General features: G+C 42.0%; 1 protein-coding gene across 2 annotated transcripts in view; it reads left to right on the forward strand.

The window, feature by feature from the left end:
* The window catches only part of CFAP99 (cilia and flagella associated protein 99), a 92,631-nt gene extending 70,756 nt beyond the window's left edge, over positions 1-21,875 (forward strand). For both annotated transcript variants that reach the window (XM_030565192.1, XM_030565191.1), the window contains 2 exons: positions 16,556-16,736; positions 20,570-21,875. In XM_030565192.1, the coding sequence (XP_030421052.1) occupies positions 16,556-16,736; positions 20,570-20,725 (337 nt within the window). In that variant the 3' untranslated portion in view covers positions 20,726-21,875. The remainder of the gene's footprint in view (positions 1-16,555; positions 16,737-20,569) is intronic.
* The last annotated feature ends 683 nt before the right edge of the window (positions 21,876-22,558 follow it).

Consider the following 22,558-nt stretch of genomic DNA (forward strand, 5'->3'; position numbering starts at 1 on the left):
ATGTTTTTCTACATTTTCAAATATATTGATTTCTACTATTACATAGACTACAAAGTGCACAGTGCTCACTTTATATTATTATTATTTATTACAAATGTTTGCACTGTAAAAATGATAAACAAAAGAAATAGTATTTTTCAATTCACCTCATACAAGTACTGAAGTGCAATCTCTTTATTGTGAAAGTGTAACTTACAAATGTAGATTTTTTTTTGTTACATAACTGCACTCAAAAATAAAACAATGTAAAACTTCGGAGCCCACTCAGTCTACTTCTTGTTCAGCCAATCACTAAGACAAACAACTTTGTTTACATTTACAGGAGATACTGCTGCCTGCGTCTTATTTACAATGTCACTTGAAAGTGAGAACAGGCATATGCATGACACTTTTGTAGCCACCATTGCAAGGTATTTACATGCTAGATTCATATGCCCCTTCATGCTTTGGCCACCATTCCAGAGGACATGCTTCCATGCCGATGATGCTCATTAAAAAAATAATGTGTTAATTAAATTTGTGACTGAACTCCTTGGGGGAAATTGTATGTCTCCTGTTCTGTTTGACCTGCATTCTGCCATATATTTCATGTTATAGCAGTCTAGGATGATGACCCAGCACATGTTCATTTTAAGAACACTTTCACAGCAGATTTGACAAAATGCAAAGAAGGTACCAATGTGAGATTTCTAAGGATAGATACAGCACTCTACACAAGGTTTAAGAATCTGAAGTGCCTTCTAAAATCTGAGAGGGACGAGGTGTGGAGAATGCTTTCAGATGTTTTAAGAGCAACACTCCGATACAGAAACTACAGAACCCAAACCACCAAAAAAGAAAATTAACCTTCTGCTGGTGGCATCTGACTCAGATGATGAAAATAAATATGCGTCAGTCCGCTCTGCTTTAGATTGTTATCAAGCAGAACCCATCATCAGGATGGACGCATGTCTTCTGGAATGGTGGTTAAAACATGAAGGGACATATGAATCTTGAGCACATCTGGCACATAAATATCTTGCAATGCTGGCTACAACAGTGCCATGCGAATGCCTGTTCTCACTTTCAGGTGACATAAACAAGAAACGGGCAGCATTATCTCCAGCAAATTCTAACCAAACTTGATTGGCTGAAGTGGTGAAGACTGAGTGGACTTGTATGTTCTAAAGTTTTACATTGTTTTATTTTTGAATGCAGTTATTTTTTGTACATAATTCTACATGTGTAAGTTCAACTTTCGTTATAAAGAGATTGCACTACAGTACTTGTATTAGGTGAACTGAAATATACTATTTCTTTTGTTTTTTACGGTGCAAATATTTGTAATAAAAATAAATATAAAGTGAGCTCTGTACACTTTGTATTCTGTGGTGCAATTGAAATCAATATATTTGAAAATGTAGAAAATATCCAAAAAAGTAAATAAATGGTATTCTATTCTTCTTTAACTGTGCAATTAATGACATGATTAATCACAATTCATTTTATTTAATCGCTTGACAGCCCTAATTAATATACATCATACAAATCTACTCAATTTGAATTTCAAGTTGTAAAGTATCCTTAGCATATTGGTACAGGCTCTTTGTTGTGAATAAATTTTGAGCACCAAATATTTAGACCCAAAATCATGTATCTGGAACAGTAGCTTTACCGCCACAACATTCACTTTCTAGTTAATCAGAAACAATTCCATATCACTAGAATCATCCTAGATAGCAACTACAGTGGTTTCTCATTTCCACCTAACCAATACACTAACCTCACAATATCTTTCCTTAAATCTCATTCTCTATGTGGAGCGGCTAAATTGTGTATCTTAGGGTTTGTATCTATACTTACCGGGGGATCGACGAGTGGTGATCAATGCATTGGCAATCGATTTAGTGGGTCTAGTGAAGCCTTGCCAGATCAACTGCAGATCGCTCTCCCGTTGACTCTTGTACTCCACCGGATCAAGAAGAGTAGGAGGAGTCAACAGGTAGGGTGACCAGATGTCCCGATTTTATAGGGACAGTCACGATTTTGGGGTTTTTTTCTTATATAGGCTCCTATTACCCCCCCACTCCCATCCCGATTTTTCACACTTGCTGTCTGGTCACCCAATTGACAGGAGAGCATCTCCTGTCAATACTGTGTAGCATGGACCCCATGGTAAGTAGAGTTAAACTACGTTGATTTGAGTTGTCTGTCTAGGAAGGAGTATGGCAGAAAGAGATCTAGGGGTCATAGTGGACCACAAGCTTAATATGAGTCAACAATGTGATACTGTTGCAAAAAAAGCAAACATGATTCTGGGATGCATTAACAGGTGTGTTGTAAACAAGACACGAGAAGTCATTCTTCCGCTTTACTCTGCGCTGGTTAGGCCTCAACTGGAGTATTGTGTCCAGTTCTGGGCACCGCATTTCAAGAAAGATGTGGAGAAATTGGAGAGGGTCCAGAGAAGAGCAACAAGAATGATTAAAGGTCTTGAGAACATGACCTATGAAGGAAGGCTGAAGGAATTGGGTTTGTTTAGTTTGGAAAAGAGAAGACTGAGAGGGGACATGATAGCAGTTTTCAGGTATCTAAAAGGGTGTCATCAGGAGGAGGGAGAAAACTTGTTCACCTTAGCCTCCAATGATAGAACAAGAAGCAATGGGCTTAAACTGCAGCAAGGGAGATTTAGGTTGGACATTAGGAAAATGTTCCTAACTGTCAGGGTAGTTAAACACTGGAATAGATTGCCTAGGGAAGTTGTGCAATCTCCATCTCTGGAGATATTTAAGAGTAGGTTAGATAAATGTCTATCAGGGATGGTCTAGACAGTATTAGGTCCTGCCATGAGGGCAGGGGACTGGACTCGATGACCTCTCGAGGTCCCTTCCAGTCCTAGAGTCTATGAATCTATGAGTCTATGAGTTATGCTATTCACAAAATAACATATCAAGTGAGCATATAATTGATTATACCAAACAAAACAGAAAGTGAAGCCTGAGAAATTATTAGGGTATCAGCCTTTAGCTTTACTAGACTGGAAACTATGGCATCAATTACAAAGGCAACTATATGAATGCTTACAAACACTTGAGAGATTACCTAGGTGCACATTCCATGTTCCTTTAACCACTGGTATTGTTGGCACAGTTTGGAAATCAGCAATGATATGTGAAGTGGAAGAACATTCCAATTATTGGCCTACAGATGAGCACACCAGCAGTCCATACCTTTCTGAGTGTTTGACTGCATTCAGCGGTATCACACAAAACCAGGTTGGCATGCCGACAAGCCCTGAAGAGGCAAAACACATGTACAAGGTTGCACAGCTGAGGCCTGATTCTCATTTATTTCATTCCTGCATTTTGGGCAAGGAGGGAGAAGTAAGGCAAAAGTGGCTTTAAGCTACCGGTGTGCTCCCCAGATTCTTGGGCTGTTTATGAGCTGATTCAGCCGCAGGTGTAAGTTAGAGCAGCCTTATGGCTCACCTTCCCAAGAGCCTCTATATGAGTGATAAGCAAAGAACAGTGATAGTCCAGTACACTTTCCATATTCTCTGTCCCAGGGGTTTGGGGGAAGGCTTGGTGTAGAGCCCTTGTCATAGAATCATAGGACTAGAAGGCACCTCCAGAGGTCATCTAATACAGTCCCCTGCACTCATGGCAGGACTAAATATTATCTAGAACATCCCTAACAGCTGTTTGTCTAACCTGCTCTTAAAAATCTTCAATGATGGAGATTCCACAACCTCCTTAGGTAATTTATTCCAGTACTTAACCACCCTGACAGTTAGGAATTTTTTCCTAATGTTCAACCTAAACCACCCTTGCTGCAATTTAAGCCCATTGCTTCTTGTCCTATCCTCAGAGGTTAAGAAGAACAATTTTTCTCCCTCCTTGTAACAACCTTTTATGTACTTGAAAACTGTTATCGTGTACCCTTTGTCTAATCTTTTCCAGACTAAACAAACCCAGTGTTTTCAATCTTCCTTCATAGGTCATGTTTTCTAGACCTTTAATGATTTTTGTTGCTCTTCTCTGGACTTTCTCCAATTTGCCCACATCTTTCCTGAAATGTGGTGCCCAGAACTGGACACAATACTCCAGTTGAGGCCTAATCAGCATGAAGTAGAGCAGAAGAATTACTTCTCGTGTCTTGCTTACAACACTCCAGCTAATACATTTTAGAATTATGTGTGCTTTTTTTGCAGCAGTCTTACACTGTTGAGTCATATTTAGCTTATGATCCACTATGACCCACTATCCCTTTAGACAGTACTCCTTAGAAGGCAGTCATTTCCCATTTTGTATGTGTGCAGCTGATTGTTCCTTCCTAAGCAGAATAGTTTGCATTTGTCCTTATTGAATTTCATCCTATTTACTTCAGACCATTTCTCCAGTTTCTCCAGATCATTTTGAATTATAATCCTATCCTCCAAAGCACTTGCAACCCCTCCCAGTTTGGTATTGTCCGCAAACTTAATAAGTGTATTCTCTATGCCATTATCTAAATGATTGATGAAGCTATTGAACAGAACTGGACCCAGAACAGATCCCTGGAGAACCCCACTTGTTGTGCCCTCCCAGCAGGACTATGAACCACTGAAAACTACTCTCTGGGAACAGTTTTCCAACCAGCTATGCACCCACCTTGTAGTAGCTCCATCTGGGTTGCATTTCCCTAGTTTGTTTATGAGAAAATCATGTAAGACAGTATCAAAAACTTTACTAAAGTCAAGATATACGAAGTCTACCATTTCCCCCCCATCCACAAGGCTTGTTACCCTGTCAAAGAAAGTTATCAGGTTGTTTGACAAGATTCATTCTTGACAAATCCATGCTGACTGTTACTTATCACCTTATTATCATCTAGATGTTTGCAAATTCATTGCTTAATTATTTGCTCCATTATCTTTCCAGGTACAGAAGTTAACTGACAGGTCTGTAATTCCCCAGGTTGTTGTTATTTCCCTTTTTATAGATGGGCACTATATTTGCCCTTTTCCAGTCTTCTGGAATGTCTCCCATCTTCCATGACTTTTCAAAGATAATTGCTAATGGCTCAGATATCTCCTCAGTCAGCTCCTTGAGTATTCTAGGATGAATTTCATCAGGCCCTGGTGACGTAAAGACATCTAACTTATCTAAGTAATTTTTAATTTGTTCTTTCCCTATTTTAGCCTCTGATCCTACCTCATTTTCACTGGCATTCACTATGTGAGACATCTAATCGCCACCAACCTCCTTGGTGAAAACCGAAACAAAGACGTCATTAAGCACCTCTGCCATTTTCATATATTCTATTATTGTTCCCCCCCCCCCATTGAGTAAGGGGCCTACCCTGTCCTTGGTCTTCCTCTAGCTTCTAATGTATTTGTAGAATGTTTTCTTATTACCCTTTATGTCTCTAGCTAGTTTGATCTCGTTCTGTGCCTTGGCCTTTCTAATTTTGTCCCTACATACTTGTGTTCGTTTATATTCATCCTGTGTAATTTGACTGAGTTTCCACTTTTTTGTAGGACTCTTTTTTGATTTTTAGATCATTGAAGATCTCCTGGTTAAGCCAGCGTGGTCTCTTGCCATATTTCTTACCTTTCCTATGCAGTGGGATAGTTTGCTCTTGTGCCTTAATAATGTCTCTGAAAAACTGCCAAATGTCTTCAATTGTTTTCCCCCTTAGATTTTCTTGCCAGGGGATCTTACCTACCAACTCCCAGAGTTTGCTAAAGTCTGCCTTCTTGAAATCTATTGTCTTAATTTTGCTGTTCTCCCTCCTTCCATTCCTTAGAATCATGAACTCACCATTTCATGATCACTTTCACTTAAGCTACCTTCCACTTTCAAATTCTCAACCAATTCCTCCCTATTTGTCAAAATCAAATCTAGAACAGTGTCTCCCCTAGTAGCTTTCTCCACCTTCTGAAATAAAAAATTGTTTTCAATACATTCCAAGAACTTGTTGGATAATCTGTGCCTTGCTGTATTTTTTTCTCAACAGATGTTTGAGTAGTTGAAGTCTCCCCCCCACCACCACTAAGTCCTGTGCTTTGGATGATTTTCTTAGTTGTTTAAAAAAAGCCTCATCCACCCTTGCTTCCTGGTTAGGTGGTCTGTAGTAGACCCTTACCATGACATCACCCTTGCTTTTTATCCCTTTTATCCTTAACCAGAGACTTTCAACAAGTTGGTCTCCTATATCCATCTCAACCTCAGTCCAAGTGTATACATTTGTAATATATAAGGCAACACCTCTTCCCCTTTTTCCCTGCCTATCCTTCCTGAGCAAGCTGTACCAATATTCCAGTCATGCATATTATCCCACCAAGTCTCTGTGATGCCAAATACATCATAGTTATGTTTATTTACTACCATTTTGAATTCTTCCTGCTTATTCCCCATACTTCTTGCATTAGCATACAGACATCTAAGATACAGATTTGATTCCCCACCTCACCAGTTCTGTCTTGTCTCTCCCTTATTCCTGCTACAATAGCCCATGCTCCCCCAAATTCCAACCCTTCTCCCAGGTCTCCATGTTTTTGACTTACCTGTGGGTTTTGGTCACCTGCCCCCTTCAAACCTAGTTTAAAGCCTTCCTCACAACGTTAGCCAGTCTGTATCCAAATATGCTCTTCCCCTTCCTTGATAGGTGGACCCCACCTCTGCTTAGCTGTCCTTCTTCCTGGAACAGCATCCTGTGGTCAAGGAAGCCGAAGCCCTCCTGGCGACACCATGCTCGCAGCCAGGCATTCATATCCAGGATGCATATGTCTAAGCCAGTTCCACATCACTGGGGCACCCTCTGTGCAGGGGCATTTTCAGGTGGCAGTTTTTAACCCTATCTGGGCACCATAAAATTGCTTTATGATAACTGTGAACCAAGCTTCTGGCCTGGGTATTTTAACCTTTAACAGTTTAACAAGCTCCTTGTTTAGGTAGAACAAGTACAAGTAAACTGTAAATGGGATTTCAAAAGCAAAGCTGGACATCTGCTTATAATGTGCCTATTAGCATACATTCACCTGGAATCACCTTTCAATTCACAGCTATGTTTGTGGAAAGAAAGGAGCTTCAGCTGTTTTTTACATGCAGTAGAATTTACCTAATACATTCAAAAATCTTTTGTAAGTGTCACAAAGTCTCCTTGTAGTCAAAAAGAAGGCTAAGGCTCATAAAAATGTTAGACAGGATTTGACAAGGCTAGGTTGGTGTTTCCTCTAAGGTCACAGATATATTACAATGTAAAAGGATTTTACACGCTCATTAATTACCTTGTTGTTCCACCAGGACATTTTCTTTGCAGGAATTTCTTCATTTATGGTATGGGTGTCTGCTAAGCTGCTTGCTTTGTCTTTACTGAAGACTGTGCCAAGACTCAGTTAGAAAAGCTAAACAATTGGTCATAGAAGGGGCAAAGTTTTGGTTCATCAAAATATTATCTGAGGAGTGTTTTTGATACATAAATATATATTCTTCAGTATGTGTTTGTAGTAAGTAGGATCTAGCTGCTGAATTCCTACTGTTCAAGTCTTCACTAGACATGCAAACAGCAGGAGGAAATCCATTAACAATGAACTTTGATTATACAGTTGCAGATGTGCAAACTGCTGTTATGAGTGGCAGTAATTTTCCCAGCTACAGTGAGGTGTGTATTACTTTAATTATTTTAGCAGGGAGCCAGAATTTGGTCATTTAAGTGTCTTGCATCATCACACAGTGTCAGTCAACATGACAATGGAGAGTGCTTAAATGTCAGTGTTGACGCCCTGCTACAGATTAAAATGACTGCTGCTAACAATTCATACATTCATTTTCCCTCCTGAAACAAGTAAGTGGAATAACATGGGAAAAGATAGAAAAAGGTTCTATGAATACAGAGTCCCATATTGCACTAGGTCATTGAGACTGTAATTGCTAGCAAATCCAAAGAGACACTCCATTCTTATTGTAATATAGAACAATCTCATCCATGAGCATTTCCTTGAATTTTGTTAATTAAATTTGTTTTTGATTGTTTAATAACACAAATAAAAAGCAAATTTTCAAATGCAGGTATCTACCTACACCCTTAGGTGCATAAATTGGCATGTTTTAGGCAAAACCAAAGAACACACCAAAGTACATACCAGGACATACCAACTCGAAGCACCACCAACCCCTGGCAGAACAACAGATGCAAAACCTGCAGACATACTTCCACTGCTGTTATGATCAGTACCCCACACTACACACTTTTCAAGATTCATAGGTCCTCCACCTACCTATCACAACAAATGGTGTACCTCATCCAGTACATCAAATGCCCCAGCAACAACTATGTGCGTGAAACCAGACTATTGCTATGCTTTCAAATGAACTCAGATAGAAAGACGATAAAAGACAAAAACACCATATCACCTGTAGGTAGGGTGACCAGATAGTAAATGTAAAAAATCAGGACAGGGGGTGGACGAGAAGCTGGATATGAGTCAACAGTGTGCCCTTGTTGCCAAGAAGGCTAACGGCATTTTGGGCTGTATAAATATGGGCATTGCCAGCAGATCGAGGGACATGATCATTCCCCTCTATTCAGCATTGGTGAGGCCTCATCTGGAGTACTGTGTCCAGTTTGGGGCCCCACACTACAAGAAGGATATGGAAGAATTAGAAAGAGTCCAGCGGAGGGCAACAAAAATGATTAGGGGGATGGATTGCGTGACTTATGAGGAGAGGCTGAGGGAACTGGGATTGTTTAGTCTGCAGAAGAGAAGAATGGGGGAATTTGATAGCTGCTTTCAACTACCTGAAAGGAGGTTCCAAAGAGGATGGATTTAGACTGTTCTCAGGGGTACTAGATGACAGAATAAGGAGTAATGGACTCAAGTTGCAGTGGGGGAGGTTTAGGTTGGATATTAGGAAAAACTTTTTCACTAGGAGGGTGGTGAAGCACTGGAATGTCATGCATCTGAGGAAGTGGGTATTCACCCACGAAAGCTCATGCTCCAAAACGTCTGTTAGTCTATAAGGTGCCACAGGATTCTTTGCTGCTTTTACAGATCCAGACTAACACGGCTACCCTCTGATACTTGACACTGGAATGGGTTACCTAGGGAGGTGGTGGAATTTCCTTCCTTAAAGGTTTTTAAGGTCAGGCTTGACAAAGCCCTGGCTGGGATGATTTAGTTGGGGATTGGTCCTGCTTTCAGCAGGGGGTTGGCCTAGATGACCTCCTGAGGTCTCTTCCAAACCTGATATTCTATGATTCTATGATTTGTAATGCAGCCAGCAGCCTGCGAACCCTTAATTTCCCACTTCATTTTAAGTGGTCTCCTACAGCACATATGAACCCCTTATGCTTAACAATATGTCCCAGTTTGTGTTTAGGTCAGACACTGGTTACTTTCCCCAGACGTGAAGCAAAGTTCTGTGAAGCTTGAAAGCTTGCGCCTTCCACCAACAGAAGTTGGCCTAATAAAAGATATTGTCTCACCTATCTTGTCTCTCTCCATACAGCTGATCTGGGACATGGTACTTTGGCTGTCTGCAGGCAGGGTGGGTTCTTAACTCCTTCTTGCCTGTATTTTGTACAGGGTCCCCAAAAAAATTAGGAAAACTTTTAAAAAGTCTATTTAGAGACTCCAGCAGATCAGAAACACATCTTATCCATAAAAGGACAGATAACTCCTTTCTTATACCAAAAAAGGGGGAGGAATCCCAAACCTCTTGTGGACTAGAGATTTGATGTTCTATTTTAGAAACCAGTACAAAAGTTAAACACCTTCCTTCAAGCCCTCAGTTCCTTGGGCTGCTACTGTAACAAAGTGTGTATCATAAAATAAACCAACAACAGTACGTACATTTGAAATTCCCCTTTAAGGAATGTTGAGCATACAGCAGCAGCCCTAAAAGCAGAACAGCCTTTATAGATATGTCTAAATGGCAGCTGGAGTGTGCCTTACAACTCGGGTGGACAGACATACAATAGCTCTGCTTGAGCTAACATGCTAAAAATAGCACTGTGGACATCGTGAAATGGGTGGTGTCAAAAGCTAGCTGCCAGAGTACCAACTCACCCAACCCCCAGAGTCTGAGCTTGGGTGGCTAATCCATGCCACTGCCTGTGCTGCAACACCCACACCGATATCTGTGGTACACTAGCTTGAGCAGAGCTAGCACATCTGTCTACCCAGGGTGGGTGGCTCACTCCCACATGCAGGATAGACATACCCTAACTATACTCCAGCAAATTGGGTGGACTTGCCTGCACTTTCATTTTGAGCTCCTGAAAGGATCATCTGTGTCTACACTTTCCCATTCCAGGCAGATGTCATCTCATTTTATTAGAAAACTATGTGTGACAGGTCCAATAACAGAGACCCCCTTGGGACTGTCACCTGATATGCTGAAATTACCTCTGAGCCCGTTTTCCCTGCCAGCTTGGAACTCCAGAACCCTGTCTTGTTGAACCAGACTTGCTAGCCTGCTGCCATACAGACTCAGGTCTGAACCATGCCCCCAAAGCTGCAGGCTTTAACTGAAAACCACTCAGCAGGTTACCTATGTCCAGCACACAGACACCCAGTTCCCAATGGGATTCAAACCCCAAATAAATCCATTTTACTCTGTATAAAGCTCATGAATTGTTCACCCTCTATAACACTGATAGAGAGATATGCACAGCTGTTTGCTCCCCGAGGTATTAATCACTTACTCTGGGTTGATTAATAAACATAAGTGATTTTATTATGTATAAAAAGTAGGACTTTGAGTGGTTTCAAGTAATAACAGACAGAACTAAGTAAGTTACCAAGCAAAATAAAACAAAACACACAAATCTAAGCCTAATACATTAAGAAACTGAATACAGGTAAATCTCACCCTCAGAGATGTTCCAATAAGCTTCTTTCACAGACTGGACTCCTTCCTAGTCTGGCCCAATCCTTTCCACTGGTACAGTCCTTGTTAGTTTCAGCTCAGGTAGTAACTAGGGGCTTTCTCATGACTAGCGGCCCCCTTTGTTCTATTCCATTCGCTTTTATAGCTTTGGCACAAGGTGGGAATCTTTTGTCTCTCTGGATCCCTACCCCTCTTTCTAAATGGAAAAGCACCAGATTTAAGATGGATTTCAGCATCATGTGACATGGTCACATGTCCTTTGAGACCTAATTCTTCATTCTTCCAAGGCTAGTCTGCATGTACCCAGGGAGGTATGCAAGTAAACAGAGCCATTTACAACAAACTGTCCTAGTCAACGGGAGCTATCAAACTTCCAAACCACTATTAATGACCCACACTTCGCATAATTACAATCAGACTTGAGAGTTATACTTCATATTTCTAGCTTCAGATACAAGAATGATACATACATGCAAATAGGATGAACACACTCAGTAGATTATAAGCTTTGTAATGATACCTTACAAGAGACCTTTTGCCTAAAGCATATTTCAGTTATATCATATTTACACTCATAATCATATTTCCATAAAACATATGGAGTGCAATGTCAGACTATGGCCTAGGAGAACCATGACCATTTGGGCTCTCTCCCTCTGGGTCCCAGAAGGTCTGTACCTCGTGTGACAAACTCCAACACTTTAAACCTCCCTTTGGGTTTTTTTTTTCCAAGCCTTCCAGAAATAGTCTACCTTAGCATAAGGTGTAACATAAAACATTTCCAGGGACTGGCTTTTTTTGTGCATGATGGGATAGTGGGGAGGAATTGAATATGGGGCTTGTAATAGGCAACTATTTTCAACCTTAACTGTGAATTAGCTACCAGATCTCCATAACGTTGGATTTCTGCTGCTTCTCCTGTGTCTGTGTTTACAAAAACATTGATTTGCATATAATGACAGGTTTGTTGCTCAATTCCACTAAGTGTTTGATCATTAAGTGTTTACCTAAAAACTAATTAGCATGTTTTCAGCACCTTTTGGAAAGAATACCTCATTACCATGAAAATAGAAATAACCCCTGTTTTCATGTAAGTTAAATGTTAGAGCATAAGTTTTAGAATCATAGAATAATATCAGACATTTAACCCATAGTAATAGGGATGTATCAGCCCTTTAAGTCTGGCAGAAGCAGCATTATTCTATTCTGTATAGGTTTTTATACCATGCTTATCACCAGGGCCAGCTCTACAGTTTTCGCCACTCCAAGCAGCGCGCTGAATTGCCGCCACAGGCCGGCGGGGGGGCAGTCCCTGTGCCCTTAGGGCAGCAGGCGCATTTCCACGGCGGCGCCAATTCGGCAGCAGCTTCTACGTTTAGCTGTCCGGGGCGGCTTCAGCTAAACATAGAAGCTCCTGCCAAATTGCCGCAGACACGGAAACGCGCCTGCCACCCTAAGGGCACACAGACTGCCCACCCCCACCTGCGGCGGCAATTCAGCACGCAGCTTGGGGGCAAAACAACAGGGACTGCGGCCCCTTGCAGATTGCTGCCCCAAGCACCAGCTTGGAATGCTGGTGCCTGGAGCCGGCCCCGCTTATCACCGTTGTGTCCAAGCACTTTCCAATGGTGCATTAAGCAATGTAACTATACATCTGCCATGTGTTGTTTGTTCTCTCATCCTCTCTCCAGAGGGAGAGGCATGTGCAGTGGAGTGTCTTGTTTTCATAGGGTTTCTCATTTTATTATTATGGGTTTTTTAAGAAATATATCGGTTGCTTGATTTTATGTTAAAGAAGGCAAGATCTAAGAAATGTGCCTTGTACTTGGAATGGAAAGTGGTGAGGACTGTGATGGTTCTTAATTCTTGGAGTAGTTCATTCCACAGTCTTGGACCACCCCTGGAGAAAGTTCTGCATGCCAAACATGTGAACTTTCCTTTTATTGTAGCGAGTTCCATTGTGCCAGAGAGGCAGAGTCATTGACCACAGTCTTTGTCCTGGAGCTTTACATAGTATTTTAGATACCCTGGGCCCAGGCCATGGAGCACTGTGAAGATAAGGACCAAGATCTTGAACTTGACATTCTATGGGAAGCCAGTGTAAAGAGTGGAAGACACGTGTGATGTGCTCGTGGTAACCTGTATTGCTGAGGAAATGCACTGCAGTGTTCTGAACTAGTGGATGTTTCATAAGTGCTGAAGGTTTTATGCCCAGTTATATCACGTTGCTGTAGTCCAGCTGAGAGGTGACAAAGGTATGAATAAGTCAGTCCAGGTCTTCATCTGCCAGGATGGGACAGAGTCTTCTATCCAACTGGAGATGGCAGAAAGACTGTCTTATTTTACTCACAGCTGTTGCTATTCAAGAGCTCAGCATCAGCAAGGAATCCAAGAGACTACAGATTGAAGTGACCAGTTATGGATGTGAATCTTCAACCAAAGAAGGATGCACCGTGGCAGCAAGCTCTTAAAAATACTTTCTTCTGCACATCAGTGTTACCTCTGTTTTGCTCAGGTTCAGTTTCAGTGAGCTTCTCTTCATTCATAAGCGGATCTCATCCAAGCACTGGGCCATCTTGGTGGTAGAGGTGTGGTCATTACTTCATTCCTTACCCCAAGCCCAGGTGTAGTTTTTAGAGCAAGAAATATGGCACTTCAGGGAGAGTCTCAGGAAGGCAGCTACACATGTAGGAGGCAAATCTAAATGGCTGCCCTTATTTACGGCCAAGATTGAACTTCAAAGCATCAGTTGGATCAAAGCTCCTTTTCACTCAGTTCTTGAGGACTGCTGAGCCTGTAGTCTCGAACCCCGGGAATGTCTGCTATAAAAGGGACTGGCTGTACAAAGCACTTCCTACCCTTCGAATAACAAGAGACTTGAAGAGAACAGGATGGCCGAAAACAGCCTCTCTAAGGGATGGGGAGTGTCTGAATCTCTAAGGGATTTGATATAGACCTTCTGTGGTGACACAGTGATCTCAGAGCCTGGAGGAAAAGCACCTCTGAGAAGGAGACCTTATGTTTGTTTATCAATGACCCTAGTCCCTTGAAAGAGTCTGGGTTACACTAAAAAGATTGAAGAATAAGAACCGGGAGGGGGGGGATAGGGAGGATATATTTATATTGTATTAAACATTTCCACAGGTGTGGCCCTTTTACACACTCCGAGTAACAGCTACATTTGCTATTAGCCAAGCAGAGCACCAACACACACCCTGCCTTAGACGGGTAAATGGCTATTTTGTTCAAATTTTCAGGAAAATCATTTGAGAAATACTGTACCACATAAATCCTTTTACAAAACTCAGTGCTCAACAGTTAAATGTACCTGTGATCATCACAAACAAGTTCCATTAGCCCTATCCAGGACCTCCCGGGGGGGGCGGGACAAGTGGGTCAATTTGCCCTGGTCCCCACAAGGGCCCCGTGAGCCCTGGCCAAGAAACCCTTCCCTGGCTACAGGCACCTTTTTAATTTTTTCTCACCCAGCGGTGGTCCGGGTCTTCGGCAGCACTTCAGCAGCGGGCCCTTCGCTCGCTCCGGGTCTTCAGTGGCACTTCAGCGGCAGGTCCTTCAGTGCTGCTGAAGATGCGGAACAAGTGAAGGACCCACCGCCACCGCCACTGAAGACTCAGAAGGCCACCTGGTGAGTACAAGCACTTCAGCAGGTGGTGCCTTTTTTTATGTCCGCTCCCCTGCTTTGCCCTAGGCCCCCTGAATCCTCTGGGCAGCCTTGGCCCTATCAACTGAGAGAAAGGGCCAGATCAAACCTGGAATAAGCAGTTGTGATGCCATTAGCTTCAGTAGCATTCCAACCTCTTACTTTAAGTTTGAATTTTACCTGGAAGGTATAACTGTCCAGAATGTGATCTTAATACTGTGATCTGAAGCTAGTCACTGAGCCAAATTCAAAGATGATGTAAATAGAAGTGCAAGTTACATGTCAGTAAGTGAATATATGAATGTAAGCTGGCGTAGCCTACCCAACAAGGAGTGTTAGTAAGTTGAGGTTATAGGAAGTAAGGACTTGTCTATATAAACATTTAGTTTTGAAACAAGAGTAGAAACGTTTAGTTCCCGCCAGCAGTTCATATGGACAGTTAGGCCTTGTCTATACTATTGGGGTAAGTTGACCTGTTATGCTACTCCAGTTATGTGAATAATGTGACTGAAATTGACATAGCTTAGGTCGACTTACCATGGTGTCTAAACCATGTTGTGTCTATGGGAGATGACTTCCCGTATGCTTCTCAGGGTGCTGGAGTACCAGAGTTGACCAGAAGCGCTCTGATATCTATTTAGCAGGTCTTCACTAGAGCCACTAAATCAACACCACTGCATTGATCGCAGCAATACCGATCTACCAGTAAGTGTAGACATGGCTTCAGTGTGCAGCAAGCTAGGGCAAGATAGATTTACATTTCTGCTCACTGTGAACTACGTGTTCATATAGACAAGCCCTAAGTGAGCATAAACTGATACAGCGTATACTCCAAGCAGGTAGCAGAGTAGGGGTAGCAGCGGGGGAAAAACGGCAGGAGAGTGTTAAATAAAGTAGGTTCCCCAACATTTCTTCCACTCTCTTGCTTGTTACTTTATTGCTACATTGTCTCTTCTACACCACTGGGGTACATGTAGGGTGACCAGATATCCCAATTTTATAACTACAGACAATCCCGATATTTGGGACTTTGTCTTCTATAGGTGCCTTTCACCCCACCTTCTGTCCTGATTTTTTACACTTGCTATCTGGTCACCCTAGCTCAGAGGTCCCCAAGCTGTAGGGTGCACCCCCCCAGGGCGGCACAGAGGAATGCTCACAGGTGGGTACAGGGGCCTTGGCTAGCCCCCTTGGGGGGCAGGGAGGGAGCACCTTCCAGCTCTGCTCCTGGCCCTGGCTCCAGTTGCTGGCTCTGCGCTGAGGGCTCTGCTCCCAGCCCCATGCCAGGGCCCAACTCCCAGCCCTGGCCCCTGGATGAGGCTCTGCTCCCAGCCCTGCCCCAAGCTATTGCCCCAGCCTTGGCCCCCTTACCACTGTCTATGTTCCCTCCTCTAAGGGCCGCAGCCATGCTCCCAACCTCAGCTCCAGTGGGCCAGGATGAAAATGGGTAAGTGGGGGTGAGGTAAAAAGTTTGGGGACCATTGCCCTAGGTGCATCTACATTACAGTGAGGTTGTGAATGGAAGCTTGGGTAGATGTATTCATTCTAGCCATACTCTAGCTAGTGCACTAAAAATAGAGAGTACTCTGTAGCTCAGGCTTCAGTACTGGCAGTGAGTATGTACCAGTACTGAAGATTGTACTACAGTGTCCTCACTTCTATTTTAGCAAGATAGCTACAATACAGTGAGCATGGGTACATCAACACAAGCTGCCATTCACACACTCCAGCTGCAATATAGACATACTATATTATAGTCCTTGCATCCACTGAGAAGGGACTTCAGATTATGCTGAATTGTTCCATACTGATTAATGATATTATGTGAACAACAGGAATCAAGCTGAGAACACCACATTCATTTCCTCGTATAATGTAAACCTGATTTGAATCTTACTGGTCACCAGATGTAAAAGGCTGGTGCATTAACTCGTGATTTGCAAAGTAATATATTTTGATTCTAAATAATCTGGACTGGATTTATTTTGTAGATCTTTTCCATCTATTTTTCCCCCTTTTTTCTTTATTTTTGACCTTGCAGGCAGGAAGAGAAGAAAATAAAGTCCCAGTTAACTGAAGGATCTGTGAAAGATGAACGTGTTTTAGATCTGCAGAAAAAGATTACAGAAAAAACTATGGAGCGTAAAAAGCAAGCTGAAATCTTAAAGATTACATCCCAGAAAGATGGTGCAGGGCCAGGGAGATCTTGGAAGTCATATGAAGTAAGTAAATAAGTATTACAATAAATAGTCATGATGGGCTTTTTTTTTTTTAAGTTTCAGTTAGCACAATGGAAGTGTGACAGATATGGCAATTTCTTGCAATATTCTTGGGAGATCTTATTGAATTAAGTTAAGTATTTTTGGGGTCCATTGTATTAAATGAATGGTTTATTTCATATTGTGGGCCAGAACTGTATGTACCTCTCAAGGGGAGAGATGTAATGGATATGAGACTTGGGGTTACAAAACAATGCACCAGCCAAGAATGGACTTTAGGAACAAATAGCGTTAAGTGGTTTTCCTGGGGAATACCTAGGGGGAGGTGAATGCAAATTCCCCACCTTCAGTTATGCACAAACCCAGACTTTTGAAGTTGCACCCTGAGGAGGGGGCATTGTCTGCTGATCACCTGTTACATGAAACCCAGATCAAAACTCCATGCAATATAAAGGAAAGACTGAACTATTTATGGTTATTCTGATTTTGACACTGAGACAGTTATGAACTTGTAACTATGGGGAAAAAACAGTTGTGGATTTTGAAGGACTGACACCTACCAGACCCCGAGGTTAGAGATGGGGTAACCTCTGGTACACTTTTTAGCTTGCACATAGGTTCTTTTATTGTTGTTAATATGTTCTCTCTGTAATGCTTTTACCTTAAAAATAAATGTGCTTGCTTCTAAAGAGCTGTGTGCTAACTATAACTGCAGTCCATTACCCTGTTCAGAGCCTCTGGAGAGAAACCAAAGCATTGATGCTGGCCTATTTAGGCAGTCTGGCTTGTAGGGTATATCACTTAATGTAGACAGGGAACGGTGCAGCCTGGAAAAATCTTGGTTCAGAGGGATAGAGATGTGAGTGTCTACCCGACAGAGGTGATGGCTGGGGAGCCGGGAACCTAGAGGGGTACCCTTGAGAGACCACAACGGGGAAATACAGGTGCAGTTGCCAGGAACCTGTGATAGGAAGCTTAGAGTTAAATAGGCCAATCTATTGAAATAATAACTATAACCTATTTTGTTAGGAGACTTGGCAGAGCTGAATTCACAGCCTAGGGGAAAGCTGTATTTTTCAGAAATAAGTAGTACAATAATGTTAACCAGGGGTCCTCAAATTTCATTGCACTGTGACCCCCTTCTGACAATGAAAATTACTACACAACCCTGGGCATGGGGTTTGGACTTTGGCTTCGGCCCTGGGCAATGGGATTGGGCTTTGGCTTTGGCTCCAGCAAGTCCAATGCCAGTCCTGGTGACCCCCATTAAAATGGGGTCACAACCCTTTGGAGTCCCGACCCACAGTTTGAGAACCACCAGTATAAGCCTTTCACAGGATTGCTCACTGCAGCTTCAGAATCTCCAGTAAAACATTTAAGCATGTGCTTAACTTTAAGCACATACTTAAGTCCATCCCTATTCAGCAAAGAAAAGTATTTGGGGCTTTATTCAGGAGAGTATTTAAGCGGGCCCTAAATAGGGGTGCTTTCCTGAATAGAGGCCTTACAGAAGGGCAGATGCAATAATTACAGACCTCGAAGGAAAACTGCAGTGTAATAAAGCTATTCAAATCACTGCAAAGAGTAAGACACATTTTGAAATAAATAAAAAAGAATTATAAAGTTATAGATAGGATCCTTGACAGTATAAAGGTAGAATACGACTGTAAATGCAGCTATCATTTGAAGCATAAGAGTTCCATAACTGTTGTGAAGTTCTACTCTTTTGTTTAACTTTACACTTTAAATATCACAAGATGTTAGTCCTCTTCCTCTTCCTTCCACTCAGGTCCTAAGGCACATAGCAGTAAAAATCATTTTTTAATTCAATATAAAGTACTTTATAAATAAAACACAGGTCAGCAGAAGATATTAGGTTTGCTCTAGTCCCCATCATTGGTGCTTGGGTCTACACAGTCCTGGCCAAGTTTTATTTCAGAGAACAAGGCAAACTCATGTCAGTTACACCCAACACCCATTTAGTCCAATTGTGTTGTATGGGTTTACCTTAGAGCAGAAAGTGGCCCAGTATCTCCACCGCCCTTTTTCTGTGCAATAACTCCAACATAGTCCAGCCTGCATGCTGCTTGTACTGCCCACCTTTTTGATGCCTTATGTCTCTGTTCCTAAATACACTGAAAGAAGAAGATCCCCTCTTGGTGTTGAAGTGCCAGGACCAAATTTTGGCCTCACTTACACTTATGTAAGCCCTTTGAACTCAGTGGGTTTGACTTTGTGCAGGTGTGAATGAGTGCAGAATTTGCTCCATACACGCATTTTTAACACTGTTAAATTAATAACAAAATAGAATTTATATTACAGTTTAGAAAACTGAAGACAAATGTGTTGTAAAAGAGAAAAGTTGTTCTAGCATTGTTGGAGGCCATTCGATGATAACATTGCTTTGTCTGTCAGTGCGGGTCTTTTCTGGAATACTGTCTTTGTGAACCTAACTGTTGAATCAGAACACCTGTAAAGTTGGATATAGGAGATAGATGTATGCATATGAGTGTTGAAATAGGATTACCAGGATAAACTTCTGAGAGGGAGATAACATAAGAAAGAGACAATAGAGCATAACAATCCAAATGTAGTTAGGTTTTGTCTTGGCCTAAGATTTTGTACAATCTAGTCAGCATTTCTCAAATGTGGCCACCATGGCCGTCAGGGTTTTTTTTTATGGCCACAGCCTCCTAGGCAGTGATTAGAGGGAGAGCGGCAAAGCATTCACCCCTTCCTTGGGGCCACCAGTAGGGGTTGGGCCTTGCCCTCCTCCAGAGCCACAAAAACCAGAGTAGCAGGCAGCCAGTGTGAGTTCCCCGCTTTCCAAGGGAAGGGGCAGTGGGGCTAGGGTGGTCAGACAGAAAATGTGAAAAATTGGGACAGGAGGTGGTGGGTAATAGGAGGCTATATAAGAGAAAGATCCAAAAATCAGGACTCTACCTATAAAATCAGGACATCTAGTCACCCTAAGTGGGGCTCAGGCTTCAGCCCTGGGGCGTTGGGTGGCAGGCTCCAGCAACGGGGTTTCGGGTTCCAGCCGCAGGGCTTCGGGCTCCATCCCCCAGCTGCAGGGCTTTTGGTTCCAGCCCTGTGCTCACCCCTCCCCGCATCACTCATGGCCCCCACTGCCCTTAAGCAGCCCTTCATTGCTCCTGGCCCCTGCTGCCTCCCTACCCACCTCTCCATTCAGAGCTTAATTTGTTCCCCAGCTTGCCCAGCCTGAGAAAGTCTGCTGTGAAAAGTGATATTACCAAACCTACAGATACCAGTTATCACAGGAGCAGACTTACTAGCTAGCAAGTCTAAAAAAACAATCAAAAAAACCCAAACCTGCAACCAAGAAAACAAAAGAAACAATAACAACAACAACAAAAGAAGAACATGCAAAGCAGCTTATTTTATTTCAATTCTGTTTAGGTCTGGTAAAGAATAGAGACAACTGTACATTATTTCTGAGTCTGAAAAAAACCCTACATAAATAAATTACAATGATTTGGACATGGATATGTGCATATTTATTTGTCTTTCCTAAAGTTAATTAAGTATTTTAGGAAAAATTGTTAGAGCAGCCACCATCAAGAGCTGGTGGCCGCACTCTAAGGCCACCAAAATATTTCTTGTGAGAACCTCTTCTAGATTAAACAAATTGTGCACCCAACCTCAGTTTGTTTCTATTCATCATGGCCGTTATAAAGTTGCTGTGCTTGCCCCAATGATGGTATCGAATGGAATATTTGTCTGCCAGCCATCCAGATTGTTGTGTGAAAATTCATTCCATAATCTGATTAGTCACTCAGGTTTGTACTATGATCATCTGTCTTTCATTTCTGCAGAACTCTCTGCAAGAGGCCCACTGGAAAGAGTTGGAGGAGAGTCGGGAACAACAGTTCAAGATGCTTCAGAATGGCTTAATGTCCAGAGAAACAGCTCAGAAAATGTCTGCCTATCAGGCTGCAAGAATTGGAGCCACTTCTTGTATATTGAGATAATACGTAAAATGAAATGACTCGGGAAAAAATCCAGACCTGGTGGAGATGGGAGCACTTCCTACTGTGACTGCTAATGCGAGGGTTGAATTTAGCCCTCTTTCTCATATGTGTAGGCTGCAGAGTCAAATTATGGTTGGTGTATCTGAAGCAGAATTTGGTAACTTGTATTTTAAATGTGTGTTGAGACATTTTTCCATTAAGAATTAAAACATGTAATAGATTAAATATTTACTTTGAAATGTGTTTGTGGTAACAAACTAACAGGTAAGAATATTGTAGAGAGGACTTTCAGTGTATACCCTTTATATGCTATACCAGTTGTTTGCTATGTTCATTTTCTGAAATAAAAAGTAAAAATATGTGAAACAAACAGAATTTTTACTTTTGCATTTAGCTCTTCACAGGATGTGATCAACCAGAGTTTAGAACAGGGATCAATGATCTTACAATAAGTACAGAATGTGATTACCTGCCCATACCAGCAGGTCAACCAGTTTCAACACTGGTTGTGGAGGAACTAGGGAGGAAAACAGGTTTGCATCCCAGGGTCCAATACAGGAAATTTCCAAGTGCAGTCAGGCTCTCTGCCTCCCTTGTAAAACTGAGATGATTATAATGACTTAGGCCCCAATTCAGTATGGTACTTAAGCATGGGCCTGACTTTAAGCACATATTAGTCCCACTCAAGTGAAGTTGCTCAAGAAGCAAATTCCCTTCATCTCAAAGTGATGATATGAGAAAGTAACATTCCTTATTCTCTTTAGAGAGCAGTTTTCAGAAGCAATCAAAACTCTGTTAGTCACCTAAAATTAATTTGACATCTATGATCATTTCTATGCTGTTTCCATAAATGAACCTTCAAGTCATAAGGCTATGTAGGCATAATGCCTGAGGGAATGTAAATCTCAATTAAAATCTGTGCAGCAGTGAGAATATGTAATGCATTTCTATCTTACATTTGTGCCAGTTACAAGATATTTAATTATTGCCATTGCAAATATTGAAATTGAATCAGATTGTATCTGACATTAAGTACAGGGAGCTGCTTTTAATGCTCATACAGCATTACAGTTCCTTCCTTTTACCAAAGGAAATCTAATGGGTTAAGGAATTCTTTTGTTGCCATCTAGCTGTGAAAATCTTTTCCACTATCTGCAATACTTATGAAATGTGCTGTGTTTTTCATTAATAAAAAATGTTTCCATCTCTGGATATACTGCAGATGATTTGAAGAGTTCTATTGAGCCAATGGGGTTTAAAAGGTATGAGGAAGTGAGTGTAGCATTGAGGCAGAAGTTCAGTAGGAACAATTCAGGGAGAGAAAGAGTTGGATAGTGTGATCAGTCAGAGAGAGAACTGTGAAAATGAGGCCTGTAAAAGGTTGAGCAATAGCCTATGCTGATGAGCTCTTTGGGGCAGGGAATATATTTTCCTTTGTGTTTATCCAGCACTCAGTCTTGACTTGGACCTCTCTGTGCTACCATAACACAAATAGTAATGCTTACAGTCAGGACCCTGGATGCTATGGAGTTGAATAGCACCCCTTAAACATGCAGCTGTACCTAGCATTTTGAGAGTGAAAGAAAGTTAAAGACAGAGAGCTGATCAGAAACACTATATGGATGTTGGCACAGGGCATCACATTGTGGCTTACTTCCTCTGAGATGCTGTTCCTGATAGTCTAAGCTCAAGAGTCAGGTTCAAGCTATCTCAGTGACCACCTCCCCTTTTGTGCCCCACACACCAGGCAGCAGCAAGCAAGGATGACAATGTGGTAGGTGTCCTCCAGATGAAATTCAAAGAAGGCTGGAGGAAGAGTGTTCTCACTGGAGA

This window comes from Gopherus evgoodei, chromosome 5 (genome assembly GCF_007399415.2).
Source record: "Gopherus evgoodei ecotype Sinaloan lineage chromosome 5, rGopEvg1_v1.p, whole genome shotgun sequence".
In the NCBI taxonomy this organism is placed as follows: Eukaryota; Metazoa; Chordata; order Testudines; family Testudinidae; genus Gopherus; species Gopherus evgoodei.